Source organism: Rhinolophus ferrumequinum, chromosome 6 (genome assembly GCF_004115265.2).
Source record: "Rhinolophus ferrumequinum isolate MPI-CBG mRhiFer1 chromosome 6, mRhiFer1_v1.p, whole genome shotgun sequence".
NCBI lineage: Eukaryota > Metazoa > Chordata > Mammalia > Chiroptera > Rhinolophidae > Rhinolophus > Rhinolophus ferrumequinum.
The window spans coordinates 47612227-47634889 of NC_046289.1; the positions used below are offsets into that span (position 1 = coordinate 47612227).

General features: G+C 42.3%; 1 protein-coding gene across 7 annotated transcripts in view; it reads right to left on the minus strand.

Moving 5' to 3' along the window:
- Nucleotides 1-22663, minus strand: part of TLN2 (talin 2) — a 419393-nt gene that overhangs the window by 195040 nt on the left and 201690 nt on the right. For all 7 annotated transcript variants that reach the window (XM_033107584.1, XM_033107586.1, XM_033107581.1 and 4 more), the window contains 4 exons: nt 4722-4893; nt 2897-2994; nt 1536-1665; nt 590-742 (listed from right to left, as the gene is read on the minus strand). In XM_033107584.1, the coding sequence (XP_032963475.1) occupies nt 590-742; nt 1536-1665; nt 2897-2994; nt 4722-4857 (517 nt within the window). In that variant the 5' untranslated portion in view covers nt 4858-4893. The remainder of the gene's footprint in view (nt 1-589; nt 743-1535; nt 1666-2896; nt 2995-4721; nt 4894-22663) is intronic.

The following is a 22663-nucleotide window of genomic DNA, read 5'->3' on the forward strand; positions in this document are numbered from 1 at the left end:
ATCGATGATGTTAAATGAGGACTTACTGTACACAACACCACATATGAAGGAGTCCTTATTTTTAAAAAATACACAGACACATTAATCTGATCAAGCCTCCCGATCTCAGGAATTAAAAGGGACAGAAGAACATGAGAGATGACAGCACAGGTATAAAATCAATAAAGTCCAGACTATAGAAAACTCTACACAAATAACAATCTAGTTTCTTCGCCCTAAAAATGGGAAGGAAAAATATAAAAGATGGCAGGAACTCCTCGAGTCTAAAAGAGGTAAGTAACATATCATTCAACATGGTTTGGACTCCAGTTCAAACAACCTGTTAAAAAATTTTTTTTGGAAAACAGTGGCGAAAATGTAAAAATGATTTGTATATTTGATATTAAGAGGTTACTTTTTTAGAAGTGAAGTGGCATTACACTTTTTTCCCCTTAAGAGTCTTAATCTTTTAGTGACACAGACCAAAATATTTACAGAGAAAAAAACAAACAAACAAAAAAAACAGCCTTGCCCTGGGTCATACAGATGATGGGCAGGGAGTTGTGGCGAAATCACGTGCCCGTATCCCACTTCCCTCTCAGACACTTACAGTCATCGTCCGTGTGAAGCTTAGCCTTCAACTTCTCCATTTTCCTCTCGTCTCGTAACAGTGTCCTGTCTTTTTTCAGCGTGCCCGTCCCTTCCTCTTTCTTTTCTTCAATTGTTTCTTGGATTAAGGAGTATTCTTCATAGTTTGTTATTCCTAAAAATATAAATTACGTTATATGATCAGTGATCACACACTGGTATCTCCCCTTTCAGGGTGGGTCCTGTAACACTCCAAGGTGTCCTTGGTGGCAAAGGACAGAAAGAGGCCTTACCCTGGTGAGGGCCACCCACGGAGCACACAACAAATAACACTGGCTAACAAGCAGTATTTTTAGCGAGTTCAGTTACACTCAAAATATCATGTTCTATTCCCCTAATTTTCAAGAAACAAGTACAAAGTAGAGATCATGCAGAACAAGGCAAGAGAATGTCAAATGAGAAGTGGCTGGAGGAACTGGGTTTCCTTCTCATGAAGAGTAAATGAAGACAGGCCAGGCTACTTTCTTCAAATATCTGAAGGGCTTCATGTAGAAAGGAAACAGACTTATTCTCTGAGGACACTCATAGAAGCTCTGAGAAGAAAAGCTATGCAGCAATCAATCGTCTATAGGCTGTCCCCTTGAGTCTTCAATGGGTGGAAGACCCGGCAACGAGTGGGAGACTGAATTACAGGATTTCAGAAACAGTATATTCAATTTGAAAATTCCTCAGCTTTTCAAAGGGAAAGAAAGGCTCTCCATTTTGACTTACTGACAAGTTCAAGTGTTTCTAGTACCAGTCAGTGGGTTTGCAGATTGGGAGAATGATTGTACTCTCTAGGGACTGGCAGAAAGCAGTGTGCTAGGATACATTCAAGATTGCCTAGGCACCAAATGGGGGTAAAAAGATGGAAGAGGCATGGGATTAAAACAGAACAAAAACCGGAACCTAGGCCTGTGAATACGTACCAATCCTGCTGCAAATAGTAACCAGGAGCTCCCCAACCGTCTTGGAGTCGTCCACCATCACTGTTTTCACAGATCCATCTAGCATCCGGATTTTCTGAGGTCTCTGCTTCTTTTTATATTCCAAAATATCCTAGAGCAAAACCACACAAACATTCATACTCTGTGGGCAACTAGATTGGGAACTTGGACACCTTTCTTTAAAAAATGAAATTTCCCTAGCTCATTCTGATTTCCTCCTTCAAAGTGTCCATGAGGTTTTTGCCACTAACACAGACACTCCAGGGCTAAATAATTGCTTTCATCAAGATTTCTCAAAAATCTGAGAGTGAAATTGCACCCAAAGAATACTATTTATAACTCACAATTACTGAAAACTAACCTCTGCAAAGTCAAAGTAACGTAGGTCCTACTGACAGGCCGGCAATGATCTGCTGTAATGAGAATGAGGAGAGGAAAATTCCTCCTTGCCTTTTAAAAAGGCAGTAGTGTGCTTCTCCAATGATCTCTTACACAGTTCTAAGTGATTGTTAATATCTATGTCACGAAGGGCATAAATAATACCCCCAGAATTCCTCACCGTCAGGGTGTATCACAGCAGAACTGGTTTTCATGGTCATGGCAAAACCAATCGAGGGTCATAAGCCTGGGAGTTATTTTTAAATAGAGATTTCTTTTTTTTACTATACACCTTAAAAATAGAATTGTGGAGGGGAAAATTAATTGGCACAGCATACTTCGCACTTGCTTTTTGGAATACTGACCAATCTGGTATGTGCTTTCCTTGTACCAAAACCCAGTATCTCAGAGGTTAAGCTAAATAGAACACTTAACACCTTTTACTCATTACCTCTCTCCACTTCCACAGCACAACCATTTTTGTTGTTGTTGTTACTATTATGGATAGTTATTAGGCTTACATCTATATGAACTTTCTTTTACAAAAACAAAACGCAAATTAACATTCAATCTCTGACTACCTTTAGGATTATATTTTTCTTTTCCCTCTATTCTGTCATTACTTTCTATCACCAATCACCAGGACACTTCCTACATACAGGGAAACTCTCTATCTTATTTCATAACTACCAACTCCAACAATGGCATGTAGAAACAGCTTTAAATACTAACCCCAATCTGCTTTAATTACTCTGTGGAGTTTCAAGAATTTGGCTGCTGGTATTTTCTATCACTACCTGTACAGCCCTTACAAAGTACGTTACATCAACACTACTACTAAGATGTCCTTGAATCAAAATAAATTGTTGGGGCTCTTCTTTTCTTTGAAGCATACTTGTGCTGGCTTCTACGGAAGGTTCAGAGACCAAGTGATGAAAAAACAAAAAATTAGATCAGCGGCATACCCCATTTCGCAACATGTAGTAATCCAGTGTTCTGCCTGCTTCCAGCCAAATTCCTTTCCTGGGGTCTTCATCAGAGAGAAACAGCCCATAGTCTGAAGCTGGAAGATAAATAGAAAGAAAAATAGAAGACAAAGTGACAATGAAGCCATCACTGACTTCCAGGCCCTGAGTCCGCTGACTTGGCAAGAATGTGAGTCTTCTTCACTAGAGAAATGTTTCGTTTTGACACCACCAGGACTAAAGCAGATGAGGACGAATAACAACTGAGATGCAAAAGCAACACCGTCAGACAAGGTTCATGTTTCTTAAAACCAGTGGGCAGTTGTTAAAGTTTAGGAAAACATCAAGAACAAAACAGTCCAAATTTCTTTCTCACTGAATTTGGCTCCATACTTTATCACTTGCTATAAAAACCAGGCCAAGAACCCAGGAAGAATCACAAGACAGACATGGAGAAACTAATAAAGTGACCATGTAAGCCCAAGGCCACTTAGGCACAGAGGGACCAATGGAAACTTTTCACTTGGAATAACCCCCATCATCCCAACACAGCATCACACAGCATAAGTAGGAGTTCCCTGTGAGATGAAGCCTCTCGTCCCCACGCCACCAAATTATGAAAAAAGTTGGAAAGTTAAACTCCATGTTCTCCACAGAAATCCCTTTATCTGATCCAGGAAGTACAAGGGTGGTAGCAGGAGGAAAGCAGTATCATTTCCTGTCTAAGGATATCTCTTGTTTATAATGTGATGCAAGGAAACCTCAGAGACCCAGGTGAGGGTCAGAGCTCCTGTTGTTTCTTAGAAAAAAGAACTTCCAGATCTTTAGAGGCTTATACTTTCCAAGCTATAAAGCAATTCAACCCAAAGTGGGGAAAAACCTGGGAGACAAACGGTAACAATAAAAACACCAGAAATGATCGAACCACCAGATTTTGGAGTAAGGTTGGGAAAGTAAGCAAAGTTTATTTCTGGGTAATCTAGAAATAACAGTGTTTTTGAATAATATAAAGTAATGCTATAGACCAAAAGATCAGCGGTTTTATAAGAAGCAGGTATTTTGAAGAAGACCCACACTTTACCAATAATTACCCTTCATGTTCTATTTGATTTGTAGGCTTCCATGCTGTAACCTAAGGTTTTTACCACTTTCGTACTAAAGGTTTATCAATTTGGGACTAGATCCAATTTCTCAAGTGTCAGGAAGATAATCACTAAATAAAGGAAGGAAATGCAGAGAGAAGACAAAGGGAAAGGGAAATGGAAAAATTGTATGAGTGGCTTTTGTTTAAATTCAGATTAATGGGGCTCAGTGGTTTAACCAAATATTAAACAAAACATATACAACAAATGCCTTTTTTTAAAAAAAGGTTTGAGATAAAATTCATAAAATCCCTTCAAAGTACTTGACATATAAGGCTTGCTCTGGGTCCTGACTGCAGGTCAGGTCTTCTTTAGGTTCCTGGCCATGGAAAGTTTTCACGCATGTGAAACAGGGCTCCGGATATACAAAACCAGTAATTGTTAAAGCAGCTTCACTGGAGATGATGTATCGACAAGTGACTTGTAAACTGTAAAGCGCAACCTGATATATGGGAAGGTCATGACGATGAGGTGAATCACTCCGTGGCAGATGTCGTCATTGTCATGACACGAAGCCACACACAGGAAGCAAACAGTGTCCAAGCTAAGAAGACAGCTCAGACATTTCAGTTGAAACATACACACTAGTCGGCATGTGTACCATTCACAGCCTCCACGTTTTTTGCTTCTAAGTGAAGAACATACAAACACATTTCAGAAGCCTGCGAATAACCAATGGCTACCTTGGCCAGTCTGTGCCTCGGGTACCCGTTCCCGAATGACCCGACACGCATCATACACGGCCGTCGATGGTTCGAACTGCATGGTCTTCACCACGTTGCAGTGGCGGACACAAATCTTTAAGGACAGGGCCACCATCTTCCTAGATGATTTGAAGAGTCTCACGTAGAATGTCTGGAAAACACAAAGAGCCAAACTGTGATCGTCATAATAATTGTTTGTCTTGAGGAAAAAACACTAGGCTCTGAATCAGCTTTAAAAATCAAAAGAGAATAGAACAGCAATGAAAGAGAATGCTTTGCATAAAAATACAAATTAAATATTAGATTTTTGAAATTTTTAAAATAAGACAGCAGCATAGTTTCAGGGCTAACATTACCATAGTGTGTAAATAGAGTCCCTTGGGAGGAGGGAACACAGAAGTCACCTAGCCACCTTCTCTAAGGCTGCTCTCTACTTGGGGTCCCCTAAAGGGGGTCCATGGGGAGTGTGATTTCTCAGGTCCTCCAGGTGAGAGGCAGAGAAACTTGGGTGCCACAGCTGTCTCCTGAGATGCTTCTGTCAGCATCCTCAGTGCCTGGGCTCCCTCCCCCATGGCTCCTGGGGACAGAGGAAGAATCACCAAGGCTCTCGCAGGTGTTCTTCATGGCAAAAGAGTCCATCACACCACCTACCAGAAGACTTGGCTTCTCAGCCCAACTCCACCACTAGGGGACTGTAAACCTGAGCAAGGCACTTTGGCCACTCTGCCTCAATTTCCCCACAAATAAAGTAGCTACAGTGATATGAGTCCTGCATAATTCATGGCAGAACTGAATCCTGAGGGGACATCAAATGCCAGGCCAAGCACCATCACTAATGAGACCAGAGAGGCAGATTTTAAACACCCTGTGTGCCAGACAGCTGCACACTCTTCAGGAGTCTCAAAGTGAAGAAAATGCCAATTCAATTGTCATTTTATCCAAATTACTGGCATAGATTTTTGATTCTCATCCAGGTTTAGGCTATTAATTAATTCAAATTAATTTTTGAATTAATTCATAAATGACTTTCAAAAATTTAAACCCAACAATTTAGTGCATTTATTTTAAGTTGGTGGCTTCTGGTTTATTTTGACTACCTGCTCTATTCTATGGCCAGAAACTTACCAACTCCCCCCACACCCAACCCAAGCCAACCTCTATCAACGCATGCCTTGAGCACAAGAGGGAGAGGCATCTTCCCTGCACCTGAAAACCAACACAGAGTTACCTGGCTAATTGTCACCCTGGCAAACAAAATAAGGCACTTTATAATTCGTAGCTACCGTGTTTCCCCGAAAATAAGACCCAACCGGAAAATAAGCCATAGCATGATTTTTCAGGATGACATCCCCTGAACATAAGCCCTAATGAGTCTTTTGGAGCAAACCTTAATATAAGACCTGGTCTTATTTCCGGGGAAACATGGTATCAGAATCCTAAAGCTGCATGCACAACATAACCCATGTGAATTTCAAGCTCATCCTCCTTTCTTGTCTTTTATTAGAAAATCTACAGGTAGTAAAGCTATGTTCCAGATCCCTTTACGCCTCTTTCCCACTTAAGAAGCAGTGAAGTGACCAACAGCCAGGGAGGACAAGAGGCTGACGTGGCCCAGACTAGAGAGTGGGTGCCTCTAGGGCACCATTTCTTAGCACGCTTGAGTGATTGCTGGCTTTCTAACACAGGTGACTAGACCACTTGCATACAGAAGACATTTTACAACAGATGCTCTGCGGTTCACGGGCAGGGTGTATACACACTCTCGTGAAGTAACCCCTCAGGCCACCCAACTGGGAAGTCATTCTGACCCCTACTTACGTTCCGAATGAATTTGGTAATATTGAGCAATGTTGAGAAATATTAAGATATGCTTCTCAATAAACAACAGCAGTGTTACCGGGAATCTGGCTGAAACTGAATTAACTTCTACATACAGCCTGGGCAGCGGCTGGATGATTGATAGGGCAGAATTCAAAATATCTCGTGATTTTCCATTTACAACATCAAGGACTTTTACAGCCATGTATAAAAGGCTCAACCCAACTCTCTTTTTGCAGGCATATTTAACCAACCAACTCCCCAGGTTGGGGAAATAAAATTTAAACTCTAAAGAGACAAATTTGGTATAAAGTAGCTCACCCCATGGGATAGTGTGTCCCCTGGGGCTTGTGACAATTGTGGGGTTTTCTGAAACACTGAGACCCACGAGCATGGCTGGTGGTAACAGTCAGTGGGGAAGGCCATGGATTTGATGTTGCCATGGATGCCATTTATGGGATGCACCCAAGAGAATGATTAATCTCTTCCATTCCCTGAGAATAGGAAGTAGTGTAAGTGTCTCTGCATGAGGGCTGACCTTCCCAGGCTAATAATTGGGTTTTCTGAACAGCAAATGACGGGTCCCTGTAGCCAAGCAGAGAAAGACATTCAATCAAAGGGAAAGACAGAGTCACGACATGAAGCCACAGCAGGACGGTAAACACAAGAGCTCAGAAGGAACAGAAGACACACAGGGGAGTGAGAGGAAAGGAGCAAATGGAGAAGCCGGGAGCACACAGAGGCAGGGAGCCGGCAGGACAGAGCCTGGGAAACACAGGAGAGAAGCCCAGAGAGTTGGGAAGCAGAAGGGAAAGAGAGAAGCATAGAAAATACGAGAGTGAAGGAAAATCTATATCCAAAACAACTGGAAACATGAAGAAGCCATTGACCGAGGTGGGGGAAGCTGCTGGCGGCACTGGTTTGGGATCACAACTCCCTAATGGGTTGCTGTGGGACATATGCAGTGGAAAGGTGGAGCAGAGTCAAGTACAAAGCAGGAGACATGACAGGGGGAGGGGACTACTATCATATTTTAAATTCTTGGGACGAGAAAGATCATCTGTGGAGTGAGCGAGAGGAAGAGAGACCTACGGATTGCGTCCTGGAATGAGGTTCTAAAATGAGGACAAGGAGAAGGAACTAGCGAAGGGGGCTAGTAGTAGGTGACGGCAGAGGACGAAGAGAGGGTGGGGCCAGAAGAAGGTGTATCCAGCAGGAGGGAGAGATCAGCTGTGCTCGTCCTGACGCAGTTCAGGGAAGATGAGGACTGGGGCACAACTGAAGGTGGCAGCTTGGAGGTCTCTGGCAGCTGAAACAAGAGGAGCGTGGCAGAGGGGTGAGGCCAGAGCAGCAGGCTCAGGGGAGAAATGAGAGCGCGGCACAGCAGGTACAGACTTGTCTTCTGAGGAGTCTGCTGGAAAGGATGGAGGAATAGGTGGTAGCTCTGATTTGGGCGTTGAAGGCTTTTACCCAGATATATACACCACATGGTTACTGGCAACGCCATATCTATACATTATCTATACAGACATGGTTTCCCCGATGATGGCCATAGGGGCAGTCCCAGGACAACTAAGTGCCCTTCCTGGAAGCAGGTCGCCTCACCACACTTCATCTCCATTCTGGGCCTGGCCCATGCAGCTGCCTGGGTCTGTGTGAGAGGGCAGCAGCGGGCACGCCTTGGTTTGAGGAATGGGTGCTGGCTCAGGGGTCTGTGGTTCAGGGTCAACCCCAGGCCTGTCAATGCCTAGGGCCTCTGAGCCCCGTTACTTCCCCTCTTTCTGCTCTTCAGAGAGCAGGGAGCCGCTGGACCGCCTGAAAGGAGCTGGCCAACAGACATTCAGATCCCAACAACTCCAAAGGGATCCCATCGCCTCCTCATCCTAACATCTCACTGGAATGGAAGCCACTACCCTTAGGTTCAGGGTAGACGCTCAACAAACAAGAGACATCAGAGATTCATTATGAGGTTTGTGTTCTCAACTTTTGTATCATCTCAAAACAACTACTGCCAACAAGCATCAATAGCACTACCTGAGAACACATTATATAAAACCACCAAAAAAACCCAACGCAGTCAGCGCGAAAGAGCACTGCACAGCGGTCAAACACTAAAAGGCTCCAATTTCTTCTTCTTCCTCTTAACGATCTGTTTTAGTACGACTCAGTGTTCCCAAGCACGAAGCATAAAACAAGACCAGGGGTTTCCTTCATGGGAATGTTAAAATAAAGATTATGTCCATAAAAAGTGCTTTATAAACTATAAAATTATGTAGAAGACAAGTGTTTTTATGATTATCATGCAAAAGGATCACCATTACCCGCATAAGAAAATCTCAGTGAGGTCTGAAACCCTAGTGCTCAGAGATTTCATCATCATCACACAGGGAACATGGCACTGAGCTGTGTCTAGCACCACTCTCTACAGGAGATCCTTGCAAAAGGGACACGTGTTGGAATTAACTGACCTGACTATGGCAAGAAGAAAGTAGGATTAAAGCATTGTGCGACCCAGAAATGTCAACTAAAGATGAGTACATTATTTTCAACACTTGTGCAAATTCTCACTCCATATTCACTAAAGCCCTGAGAAAATCATACATCTCACACAACATGCCGTGATGAGGCTCGTTCTCCCTCTCCACTGTGAGATTTTCAGGCAGCATAGCACTGGGCTTGCCGGCAACTGGCCCTCACTTGCATTTTTGTGTGTCCTCAACCATTCTGCTAATTCCTGCCTTTCCAGGCTGGTAGCCTAAATAAAACAGCTGACAAGGTTTCCTTTTCTGGTTTGGTGGCAGGAAGGGTTAGAGCCATTGTGTGTACTGTTTCTTGCAGTGCTGTTATAGGCTAATCCATCTCTCTCTTATGATCACATCCTTGTGATTTGTTGTTTCTTTTATTCCAATTTGAATGTATGCTATCTTGTTAGACCTTAAGTCCGTTTTTCGTTTGTTTGTTTGTTTTGCTAAAAGACAGGGTATGAATTCACAAAGGATGCATTACTTTCCTTTTCATAATCTCTTCTCACTCTGACCATTTTTGCGCTAATTGTATATGAGGTTGGACAATTCAGTCTGCGAACTCATCCTAAAAAAAGTGCTACATACCTCATTGCTGAATATCACGTTCGAAGTACTCCCCTTGGGAAGCTATGCACTGACACCAGCGCCTAGTCCACCCTTCAAAGGAATTTTGGAACTCTTTTTCTGGAATGGCCATCAGAGCTGTTGTCATATTACCCTTGATGTCCTGAATGTCATCAAAATGTCTTTCTTTCAATATTTCCTTTATCTTCGGGTAAAGAAAGAAGTCATTGGGGACCAGATCAGGTGAGTAGGGAGGGTGTTCCAATACAGTTATTTGTTTACTGGCTAAAAACTCCCTCACAGACAGTGCCGTGTGAGCTGGTGCATTGTCGTGATGCAAGAGCCATGAATTGTTGGCAAAAAGTTCAGGTCGTCTAACTTTCTCACGCAGCCTTTTCAGCACTTCCAAATAGTAAACTAGGTTATCTGTCCAGCTGGTACAAATTCATAATGAATAATCCTTCTGATATCAGAAAAGGTTAGCAACAGCGTTGCCAAAAGTTAGTGAACTTAATTGTCAGACCCCCATATGTCAAAGTCACCTGGACCAACACAGACACTCTTATGTGCCATCCATTGGGGAAGATGAGCCAATGGAACCAGTGTTGAAACTCAGACATTCTCCTTGTAAACACTTTTCAACTCCAGGGAGCTGTAAACAGCCCAGTATGATGGCAGCAGTGCCAGCTGCCCAGTCTCACCCAGTCCTCCGTGGAACAAACAAGCCCAGCTCAGCCAAGCCCTCCTCCTCTCTCAAAGAAATGCCTACCATTGGTCAAGATGAGAAACCGCCCCTTGGATCTCTGCTCTGATAAGTGAGGGCCACCAGGAGTTCCAACCCCACCCCTGCCTTACCAGTTGCCACAATGAGCTGGCTACTTAATTGCAATCTGCCTCAGTCTCCCCCTCTATAAAACAGGAGACAACAATAGATCTACCTATAAGGTAGCCAGAGAATTAAAGAAGTTAATACATGTCAAAGGCACATAGAGAGTGCAGGTCAGGATTGGTTATTATTAGCCATGGGTTGGAGAAACACTGGAAGCAACATACTGTATTCAGCACCTGAGCTGCACAATTCATCTTGTGGTTTATCTTGTATCTGTCCGTACTAGACATTACAGGCATGAGGGAGCAAAGACAGACAAGATTCCTGTCTAGATGGAGCTCCCTTTCTAGTCACTCTATTCACTATACAGTTCCTGTGTTCATCCTTATTCAAGTCGTAGTATGTGCTTTTTCTAGATGCAGAACTATCTCAGGAGAAGCTGTGAGGCTGAGTGTGTTTGTGGAGCAGGTAACTCCTAGCACCTAGGCTGTTCTCTCTGAGGTCAGTTGGATTCCCTCAGCCCCAACGAAGAAAACTAACACCCTTTGGAGCAGGGCTGGCATTACAGTAGGCCCCTGTGAGGGGTACCATTGGCTCTGCACACTCTCCTAGAGAGCAGAGGAGTGCCCCTCAGCTGGCAGGACCACAGAGCCTGGCCACCATGTCTCAGTGGGAGCCTGGATCTCCCAGAGAGTTAAGAGCTGCTCACCATCCCTGTTCTGTCCCTCTAGACACTGACTCCTTTCTGACCCACTCACTGGAAGGCTCCTGCACCCAATTACAATGGCTGTATACCTGCCCCTCTTCTTTCTCAGCAGGCAAAATACAGCCCTGTTTGGTAACAGCACGCATCACGTAACCAAATGTCAGCATAAAATGTGGGCCTATATGAAAGCTACCATTCATCTGTGTTTACATCTCAATCTCCTGTGAATAATTCTGTTCTCTCAAAGAAATGCCCTAGAAAGAACTTCCTCTTCCCTCCACCTCTTACCTGCTCCTCTGCAAGGGAGGAAGGGGGAGTAGCTCATCTGACAAGTGAAAACCTGTAATGACTGGGTCACAGCTACCCAGAGGTGCTTCCAAAGCGAAAGCCAGGGTCTTGCCCCGCTCTTGCTCTCCTGGGCTGTCTGTGCTCAGGGACCTGGGGGCTCACCTTGAACATTCAGATTCCACATACTGAGCCCACCAGGCACACACAGGTGCCTGTGTCACTACCTAGGAATGTCAGTCAGGTCAACTGTTCACTGGCAGCCAGGGATCTTTAATTCAAAGAGGGGCCAGAGGAAGAGGGGGCAGAGTGTCCCATTTGGGTCTCATCTCCAGTCTAGCTTCATCAGGAGCTAAAGGCATTCCGTTATAATCTTGTCTCCCTACTGGGCCCCTCACATCTCTTCCCAACTAGTGAGAGCCCGGAGGGCAGAGTCTGAGTGGAACGTCTCCCCTACTCTGCCACATCCCCAGATGGTGAGAGCTCCAGCTAATAAGCAGCTCAGGGAAAACAGTAAGTAAACACAACTGACATGATTTTCCCATATGTCTAACAGTCCACTTACCGTGTTTCCCTGAAAATCAGAGCGGGTCTTAAATTAATTTTTGCTACAAAAGACGCATGGGGGCTTATGTTCAGGGGATGGCCTCCTGAAAAATCACGCTAGGGCTTATTGTCTGGTTAGGTTTCATTTTTGGGGAAACACGGTAGAAAAAGACCAGAATGATCATGCTCCCCTTTGCGACCGGAGTGGGGAGACCAGGAAACCACAGAGAACATTCATATAAGCATCTCTCTTTAGTTTTCCCTCAGGGAGGCCTAGGAGGCCAAGTCTATTATTTGACTCTGAATACTTCAACTAGAAATAAATCATTAAAAGGCTGGGTGGTAAAGGAGCATAAGAGAAATGATAAACCATCCACATATGTGTGAACCCAGAGGCAGGCCAGGTATTCCAATAAAAATGCCAGCCAAGTGGTTGGTACCCAGTGCTGCTTTGTATACCCCACATATGCCCCTTGACCCACAGATCTACCACTGTGTACTCTTGCCTGTTCCCAATACACCCGTTATAAGACATACACAACATAGTACCAAGATATACATTTGCCACGAGAAGTTCATCTCCCGCTTTGAGAACAAGGACTGTATGGTCATAGCCTCCTTTGAATCCTGAGGCCCTAGCACAGTGGCCAGCACACAGATGATGCTTAATACATGTCTGCGGAATTAATACATACTCCATGGAAAGATTTAAACAGATTTTTCAAAATTAGTCACTAGGAATTATTCACACAAACATCCTGACTGAAGGATGAACAGAGGGCCAACACCCAGCAAACCAAACTATTCCTACTCATCAACAGTCTGTTCCATAACAGTCTCTCTGGGCCCCAGAAGCTTAACCTCATGGTTTACAAGATGAAGTTCTCCAGCTTGGCAAATGAGAGACTCAAAAAAGAACCGAAACCACATTAGTCAGGAATACTTGGAAGCTCCCCAAGGGCAGGGACCACGTGTGCTGCTCACCACAGTACCTGCCTCAGAGAAGGGCTTAATAAGTATTTATTTAATGCATGGATAGAAGGCAAATCAGCATTTCTACCTCCACTTAGAGAACCAATAAGTGTGCCTACAACACGGAAAATAGAATGATGGGAAAAGACTTGATATTGTTTTCTATTTTCAGATGAAGAAACTATAATCTTGAGATCAGGAGACCTTCTCCAGGTCATACTGCTAGAAAACCACAACCAGACCATCACACATTAACTAAACAGAGTTGGCTATGCTCGTGATAAGACTGGAGCCCGCCGAGGATCCCTCCAACTTATCCTCCCATCCCCAGTCAGCTCCTGGCACTGGCACCTGAAATTCTATCATTGAATATGATGTGTGATCGAAAAATGCAATGAATGTTTAAATAAAACAAAATTTATTACAGCAAAGCAACAATAATCCCCCTCAAAATACTCCCGCTTGCTTCAAACACACTTATCCCATTGTTCTTGCCACTTTCTGAAGCAGTTCTGGAAGCAGTTCTGGAAGTCCTCTTTCGTGAGTGTCTTTAGTTGCGCTGTCGTGGCTGCCTCGATGTCCTAAACCATTTTGACTTTGGGGAAGAGCCATAAGTCACATGGTATCATCAGATCCAGTGAATAAGGTGGAGGAGAATACACTGTAATGTTTCTATTTAACAGAAATTGCCACACCAGAAGCAATGTGTGACATGGAGCCTTTCCACTGTGATCAAAACATATGGTGAATACTGCTGCAGAGCACCATCCAGTGGATAGGAATCTTCAATATGGGAAGCAGCATGTTGAACCTTAGTAACAGTGTGTGACCAGTTTCAACTTGCTCCATGTAGTCAGTCGGGTGTGAGCTATGGTTGAGAGAAGGTGTGTTTTAAAGTGTGCCATAAATCATCCTCCATCATGACAACGCTCCATGTCACATATATCGCTTCTGGTAGATGGCAATTTCTGTCAAATAAAAACATTATGGTGTGTCCTCATCCACCTTATTCACTGGATCTGGCCCTGTAAGACTTCCAGCTCTTCCCCAAAGTCAAAATGATTCAGGACATCGAGGCAGCCACGACACTGCAACTAAAGACACTCATGAAAGAGAATTTCCAGAACTGCTTCAGAAAGTGGCAAGAACGATGGGATAAGTGTGCCCGAAGCGAGGGGGAGTACTTTGAGGGGGATTAATAGCAATATGTCTTTTACTATAATAAATTTTGTTTTATTTAGACATTCACCATATTGTTTGATCACACCTCGTATGCTGTTGGACATAAAGAATTGCTCCCAGTTAAACTTTACTGTAAAAGCAGATATTTACATTTATCAACTATCACTGTCTTAGAATGTTACATTTCAGAACCTTTCAGGCAAATGGAGAGCTGCCCTTTATTAAAGATGATGCCGAATTCCCAGGAAATTCTGAGGAGGGAGGGGGAGTTTACTGCAGACCAATCCAGAGCTCTGGTACTGCTGAGAAAGGGCAGAGAGTAGAGAAGTGCAGAAGAAAACCCGCTGAAAGGAAGGGGAGCAGATGCCTATGGGTTCATACTGTCCTAATTTGGCTTGGAGGTGAGTGTTTTGAAATGTATAGGCAATCAGGTTCAAACTGCTCAGCTCAGGGGTCTGGGCCCCCATCCACCCATTTCCCATCTCCCGTTCACACAGTAAGAACTCTCCATTTTAACACAACTGAGGTATTTTCAACCCCTGCATAACTGCCTCTATTTTAGCCTGTGGCCTACCTCTGTCTGAAATGCACCACCACTTCTCCAGTTCTTCCACCCTTTGAGCTCAGCATCAACCTTTGCTTCCATAAACGAGTCTTTCCAACCACCCCACAGCCACCTCTGCTCTCCTACATCTGTCACCCTCACTCCAGCACCAGCCCACCTGGATTAAAGTCCCCAGAGGAACAAACAAAAGCTACTACATCTAATGTTCACTTGGCACTGTGGAGCTCCATGGTACTTTCACAGATGTCTTTTCCCTTGATGTGCCCAATAGGTTACAAAATAGATTTTTTTTTTTTTGCATCCCCATTTCACAGATAAAGACAGAGGATCTGGGAGGATAGGTGAATTCCTGGCCTGCGTGTGGGATATACTGTAGTTTTTCGTTAGACCACCAAGAAGGCTGGCTTTCCAGCAACCTCACTGTTTACCTCTGGTTTCCGAGATAGGTGAATAATCATCCACATGTCTTTGTCCTCTTGGAGTCTACTTTCCAGCCCTGCTATTTTCCTCCTCAAAGGAAGGAGGCTCCAAGTTTAACACTGAGTTTTAATCCTTTTATATCCTAATTCAAATGATTTGAAGTTGTTCACAAACATAGATATGATAGAAAAATAAAGGGTCAGGTTCGAGAAAAAAATAAAAATAAAAATGGAGGTCAAGACCAGGAGACTTGTGAATTATTTACCATTCGTTTGGATAACTGGGAATAAACTCATCCCATTATTGGTTTTCTTCTGACTCTTGGTGACAAGCCTATACAATCCCAGAAAAACAGATTCTCTAGGCAACTGCTGACGCTGATAAACACAAGCTTTGTCACTAAGGCACATACCACTAGAATGGGAACAGGTAAACTAGCTTTTACTTGGGGAAGAGAGAGCTTTGTTCTACAGCGATCTAGAAAAAACTATTCAGTGGGTCTGAGACCAAACCTGGCAGAATGAGTGTGAAGAACTATATACAAGGTCCTTTTCAGGTCACCTTCCTCATGCTTGGGCTTTAATTCAATGTCAAAATAGCATACCCCCAACCAAAGGGTATCAGCCAAAGCAGCATGGATTTAAGATTGTGAAGTGACAACATGGACCATTGTGCTTGGCTTCAGTTCAGAAACTGAAGAAACCTCCCACTTCCAAGTTCCAGGCCCCTTCACTGAAAGGGACTTCGTGGCCGACCTCTGACCAGTGGGACAGAAGGCTGCCCACCCACAGCATCACACATCCCTCGAAATGCAGTAGTGCCTGGTTTAGGCAACAATGGACTCTGAAGAAAAAGAGAATGTCAAAAATAGATTCTTGCCACTTAACCTATGTTAATCCATCAACCATACATCAAAAGGGCATTTGTTCGAAGCCAGACCTACGATTCTGGTCCTTATACGGAGAACTGAAACTTGACTAAAATTTACATTCCTGGAGGTTCAAAGTCCATCAGCATATTATCATAGTTTCAATCCAGCATCATGCCATGAGATTAGATTTTCCAAAGGATTCTCATTTTCTTTGGCCACTCAGTTCAAGATCACTCTCATTTTATATCTAAAAATTGCAATCTTTCAGTTCCTCTAAATCTAGCCAGGGGTATCCCCAATCTCAGACGTAGAAGTCATCAAGTCCAGCTCTCTGCAGGATGTGTAAATCTTTGCAGTCACTTTCCCATTCTCCTGAATGTAGGAGGTAATAATACATATATTTTTTTTTTAATTTCTTAATAATAGCAACAAACATACAAGCGATTATGTGCCTGGCACTGATTCTAAGCACTTTGAAAATAGGTCAAGTCACTGAGTCTTCAACATAACTCCATGCTAACGAGTGCACATTTCAGGGAAGGTGACCAGTTCACAGGGGTTATGGGGCTTGACAGAGGCCACTGTGCTGGGGGGCTCTGCCTCCTACTAGATTCTGTTTAAAACAGGAAGAAACATGGAAAAATAAATATAGTAAGTGTGTTAGGAGAGCAGTAAAATGGGTGAAATACGTATTGTCGATAATGTTTTTTAATTAACAATTGAACTTTTCACGTGTTGCATGATTATATGTCACACACTGAACTAAGCACTTTAATTAATCATTCAGTTGAGAGAGGTACTATTTAGCCTGGACAATCAGGCTTAAGAGGTTATTCTCCAAAGTAACAGGCACACACAGGAGGAAAGGGAGGTTTAAACCCAGGTCTGTCAGAATCCGGACGTCCATGTCTGGCCCCACCCCACCTAAAGATAAGTTCTGCTGACGTTCTGACATACCTCCTTCCAGTGCTTATGCATAAAATTGTATGCAATTGAGATTACATGCTCTATATAATTCTGTATCCTGATTTTCCCTAAATTCTAATTACACAATAATCATTTCCCACAGTACTGCAAACTTATTAGAAACGTCTTTAATAGATAAATATCTATTGGGGTGCAAGGCATCATAATTTACTTAACTGAATCTTTGTTTCTGTGGATATCAGCTGTTTGTAAATTTTCACCAATATAAATAAGGCTGCACTAGGATTTTTCTATTTAAATGTGTTTGTTCTTAATTTCAGATTTTCTTAAGATAGATTTCTTTTTTGAAAGGACTCATCAATATTTTTAAAGAGCAACCCAGAAGATACTAAGACAACGTGAAAAAATGAAATCTGAATGTATACATTTCAGCAGTTTGATTTATGGGTTAGCTAAATGAATATGCATTAACAACTGGGAAAGCCAATAATCAATCTAGATTTTTATAGTTCAGCATACCACACAGAACAATCCTGCTCGCAACGGCTCAGGCTGCAAGAGACTATATCAAAGACAGAGTTGACAAAGGCAGGAATGGGGAAAAAACATCTGGAATGGGCAATAAACCAGATTTTCAGAAAAGAGGCAGAGGGAAGATAGTGCTTAACAAATTTTAAAATATATGCAAACAGTGGAAATGATAGACAGAAAGAAGAAAGGCTTGGACTAGACTTTACTAAAGAAAATAGGTGGACATGCACAGTAAATATCAATGTTCTGCTTTCTATAAGCCCAAGTTTCTAGAACTGCTTAGTGGATCGAACCAGAACTACAAAAAACATATTAACTAAATTCAAGGGCTGTGGAGCACCATTTTCATATACTCAATAGAATAAAAGCCAAATTAGAAATCTTGCCAATTTCATCAGTGAGTTATGGATAAGATTTATATTTCCAAATAACAAAACCACATCAAATTTGAGTTTGTATACATAAGTATTACTTCACCAGGAGCACAGGGAATAAACGTGTCCCTGTGGGAGACGATGCGAAATGATGAACTCTTGACAGCAAAGTTGAGTACATCATACTATTTTAAATCATTATTTTAAGATAGTTTCAACATGTGTTTTCTGCCTCTACAACCTGAACTAGTTCTTGGAAAACAATTTCAAAACAAATATAAAACTTAAGATAAAGTTGGAAAAACAAGAGACGAAATGCCAAGACCAGTCAACAGAGAGGGAGACCAAGGTTAAGTAAGGATCCCTACAGAAATGGCAGGATGAAGCATTTCCTGCCTTTGCGAGTGTGAGCTCCTCATCTACAGAAATTATCCTACAGTATCTCGTCATCTGTCAGTCTTGGCTTGTAAAATTGACATTTTGTCCTCCATGACAACACGTAACCTAGTTTGTTACTGGTTGAATTGTGTACCCCACCCCTAATATTCATATGTTAAAGTCCTAATCCCTAGAACCTCAGAATGTCACCTTGTTTGGAGATGGGTATTTACTTACAGAGATAATCAAGGGAAAATGAGGTCACTAAGGTGAGCCCTAATCCACACTGGCTGGTGTCCTTATAAAACGGGGAAATTTGGACAGAGACACATATACAGGAGGACAACGTGAAAAGACACGGGAAGACGACAGCCAGCTACACGCCGAGGAGCGAGGCCTGGAACAACAGATCCTTCCCTCACAGCCCCCAGAAGGATACCTTGATCTCGAACGTTTCGCCTCCAGAACTGTGAAATAATAAATGTTTGTTGGTTAAGCCACCCAGTCTGTGGTTCTTTGTTATAGCAGCATTAGTAAAGTAATATACTTAGCCAGGCTAATTATGGCTTTATTCAGATTTTAATTAGTATAATTTTAACTAAATATAGGCACTTAGTACAATTTTGACATGAACTGACTAACAGTAGAATCATCTCTTGGTATCTGTGGGGGATTGGTTTCAGGAACCCCTGCAAAAATACCAAAATTCAAAGATGCTCAAGTCCCATATAAGAAATGGCATAGTATTTGAATATGACCTATACACATCCTTCTGTATGCTTTAAATCATCTCCAGATTACTTATAATACCTAATACAATGTAAATGCTATGTAAATGGTTGTTATACTGTATTGTTTAGGGAATTATGACAAGAAAGTCTGTACATGTCCAGTACAGACACACATTGTAGGCCTAACTACACAGTACAGGCCAGCAACAATGTAATGTTTTCTTCAAATATTTTTGATTCATGGTTGGTTGAATCCATGGATGCAGAACCCCGTAGATAGGGGGCTGACTGTATAGTCAAATATACACAGAAATCTGTGGGAAAATTATATATGTGTTATCTTTATGAACATGTAAATATAGGCATAGATGCAGATACTGGTGTAGGCAAAGGCAGATACAGATATACACATAAATATAGATATATTCTTTCTGAGGTCACAAATCTAGAAAGTTATGCAGAGTGGAACTTTAACCTCCATGTATCTACCTCCGAGTCCATGGCCTTGCTACACCACCACTCAACAAAACTAGACTGCAATGTGAAAAATGCTTGTCATGGGATGGTGTGACTGAAGATATGGAGAATTAAGGGTTCTTACCGGCAAATATGGAAGAGACTATGTAAATGTTTTATTGGAGTGGTATATAAAAAAATAAAAAAACACCTCACTATAAAACTCTCAAACTTGAAAGGAACCATAGATGGAGGATTACTTGTGCTACACAAGGCATCCTAACTTAAATAAGAATTCACGGGGCGACCAGATGGCTCAGTTGGCTCAAGCATGAGCTCTGAACAACAGGGTTGCCGGTTCGATTCCCACATGGGCCAGTGAGTTGTGCAATCTATAACTAGATTGAAGACAACAACCTGCTGCTGAGCTTCTGGAGGGGTGGCCGGAGGGCTCTGCTGGTTAGAGTGCGAGCTCTCAACAACAAGGTTGCAGGTTCAATTCCCACATGGGATGGTGGGCTATGCCCCCTGCAACTAAAGATTGAAAACGGCGACTGGACTTGGAGCTGAGCTGTGCCCTCCACAACTAGATTGAAGGACAATGACTTGACTTGGAGCTGACGGTTCCTGGAATATTCCCCAATATTCCCCAATAAAAATTGAAGAAGGAAAAAAAGAGAATTGACTAAGAGAACCCTCATAAGAATTCACGTTCAGTCCCACTGTTTGTCATAAAGTCCTCAGGGGACTGCTGCCTTTAACTCTTGGTCCCACTAAAGATGATCATAAGGGCCCCCGATAGGAGACTGCTCAGTCTGCTCCATTATTTCAGTGGGGCCTCAGCTCTGTCACAGTTGGTCCCAATTTTAACATTCATGGCCCCATGTTTCAAAAAGATTTTATTTACTCCTCAAACTACATTCACCATACAGGGCTACAGGAACTCAAGCCAAACAAAAGAGCACAGCTTTCCCTTTGCCTGCCTGCCCACCGCCTTCAGGATTTCTGAAATGCAGAAGCACGCTTAAGGACTCTCCAAACAAGAAAGCAGTGCTTTGATTATATTCCTCAAACTGTATTTCATATCCCTGTGACAATATTGTGACTACTAATTTGTACTTTCTAATCCCTTTACCTTCGCCCCTTCTCACTCCCTCCCCTGTCTAGCAACCATCAGTTTTTCCCCCCTATATCTCTGAGTCTATTTCTGTTTTGTTCGTTCGTTTATTCTGTTCTTTAGATTCCACATATAAGTGAGGTCATTCACTTGTCTTTCTCCATCGGACTTATTTCACTTAGCGTAATATTCTCTAGGTCCATCCATGTCGTTGCAAATGAAGACTTCATTCTTCTTTATGGCCGAGGAATACTCCATTGTATAAGTGTACCAGTTTCTTTATTCAATAGTTTATCGATGGGCATTTCGGTTGTTTCTATGTCTTGGCTATTGTGAACAGTGCTGCAATAAACATAGGGCTGCATATATTTTTTCAAATTAGTGTTTTGGATTTCTCTTGATAGATACCCAGGAGTGGAATTGCTGGGTCAATAGGTAGATCCATTTTCAATTTTTTGAGGTACCTCCATACTGTTTTCCATAGTTGCTACACCAATCTGCAATTCCATCAACAGTGCACAAGGGTTACCTTTTCTGTACATCCTCGCCAACTTGCCAACACTTGTTTGTTGATTTATTGATGACTGCCATTTTAACAGGAGTGACGTGGTATCTCATTGTAGTTTTTATTTGCATATCTCTAATGATTAGTGACGTTGAGCATTTTTTCATATGTCTGTTGGCCATCTGTATATGTCCTCTTTAGAGAAATGTCTCTTCATGTCCTCTGCCCTTTCAATTGGGTTGCTTGTTGTTTTGGTGTTGAGTTGTAGAAGATTTTTATAAATTTTGGATATTAACCCCTTAGCAGATGTATCATTGACAAATATCTTTTCCCATTCAGTAGGACGCCTTTTTGTTTTATTGATAGTTTCCTTTGCTATGAAAGGAAACATTAGTTTGATGTAATCCCATATGTTTATTTTTTCTCTTACTTCCCTTGCCCAAGGGGATATATCAGTAAAAATATTACTAAGGGTAATTTCTGCAAATTTACTTCCTATATTTTCTTCTAGGAGTTTTTTGGTTTCAGGTCTTACATTTAAGTCTTTAATCCATTTTGAAATTATTTTTGTATATGGTGTAAGAAGGTGGTTCAGCTTCATTTTTTTGCATGTGTCTTTCCAGTTTTACCAGCACCATTTATTAATCAATAATGCTGTAAAGATTACATAGGGTGCCAGATGGGCACTGGACTTATTAGGGAGACCACTTCATAGACTGTGCAGATGCCTGACCACTGTGCTGTACACCTGAAGCTGAAGTTGAATAACATTGAATGTCAACTATAATTAAATATATATGAGTATATCATATATACAGTCAAGGGATGTGGAGTACAGCATAGGGAATAGAGTCAATGGAATTATAACAGCTATATACGATGTCAGACAGGTGATAGATTGGGGGGGTTGGTTTCACTTTGTGAGGGGTGTAAATGCCTAACTATTAGATTATGTCATACACCTGAAACTAATAAAAAAATAAAATTAAAAAAAGAGAAAGCACTGCTTTGCTTCTAAGCTCCCTGCCTAGGCCTGTACCCTCCCCAAGAAAGGCAGGTGAGCACCTGTTGGGGCTGAGCTCTGGGCTGCTCCCAAGGTCTCTATCCATTATTATGGTTGTCAAACCAGGAGCACAGGAGCAGCAACCCAGGCAGATAGGGCTGAAGCCAAGACTGGGAAAAAGGAGGCAAAGGAAGAGTGATCAAGTCCAGAGAGGGATGGGAGGGAAGTTGCAAGCCAAACTCGTCTGTTTGCCTTTTGGGGGACATTCAATTACATACCCATGTTCCCCTGTTACTATCCTTGGTGAGAAAGGGCTGGCTAAGTTTCAATGCCCCAGGGGAAAAAATGATTATTATAATGGAAAATCCTTTTCATTTGATCTTTCTTATTTTCCATTTACCTTTGAAAAACATGTATAAAATTTACTGAGAAAGAAAAAGTCTCTTCATTTTCTTTCCCTCCCAGTGGTGAATCTCTCCATGATGAGCCAGTTTAAATGTCAGGAAAAAAAGGGATTTTCTCAGAAAAATATAAATATTTATAGATAGCATTACTCCATCCCCTCTGCAATCTTAAACAGAGCTGTTTCTCCATTATTTTCTTTATTGACTTTTAT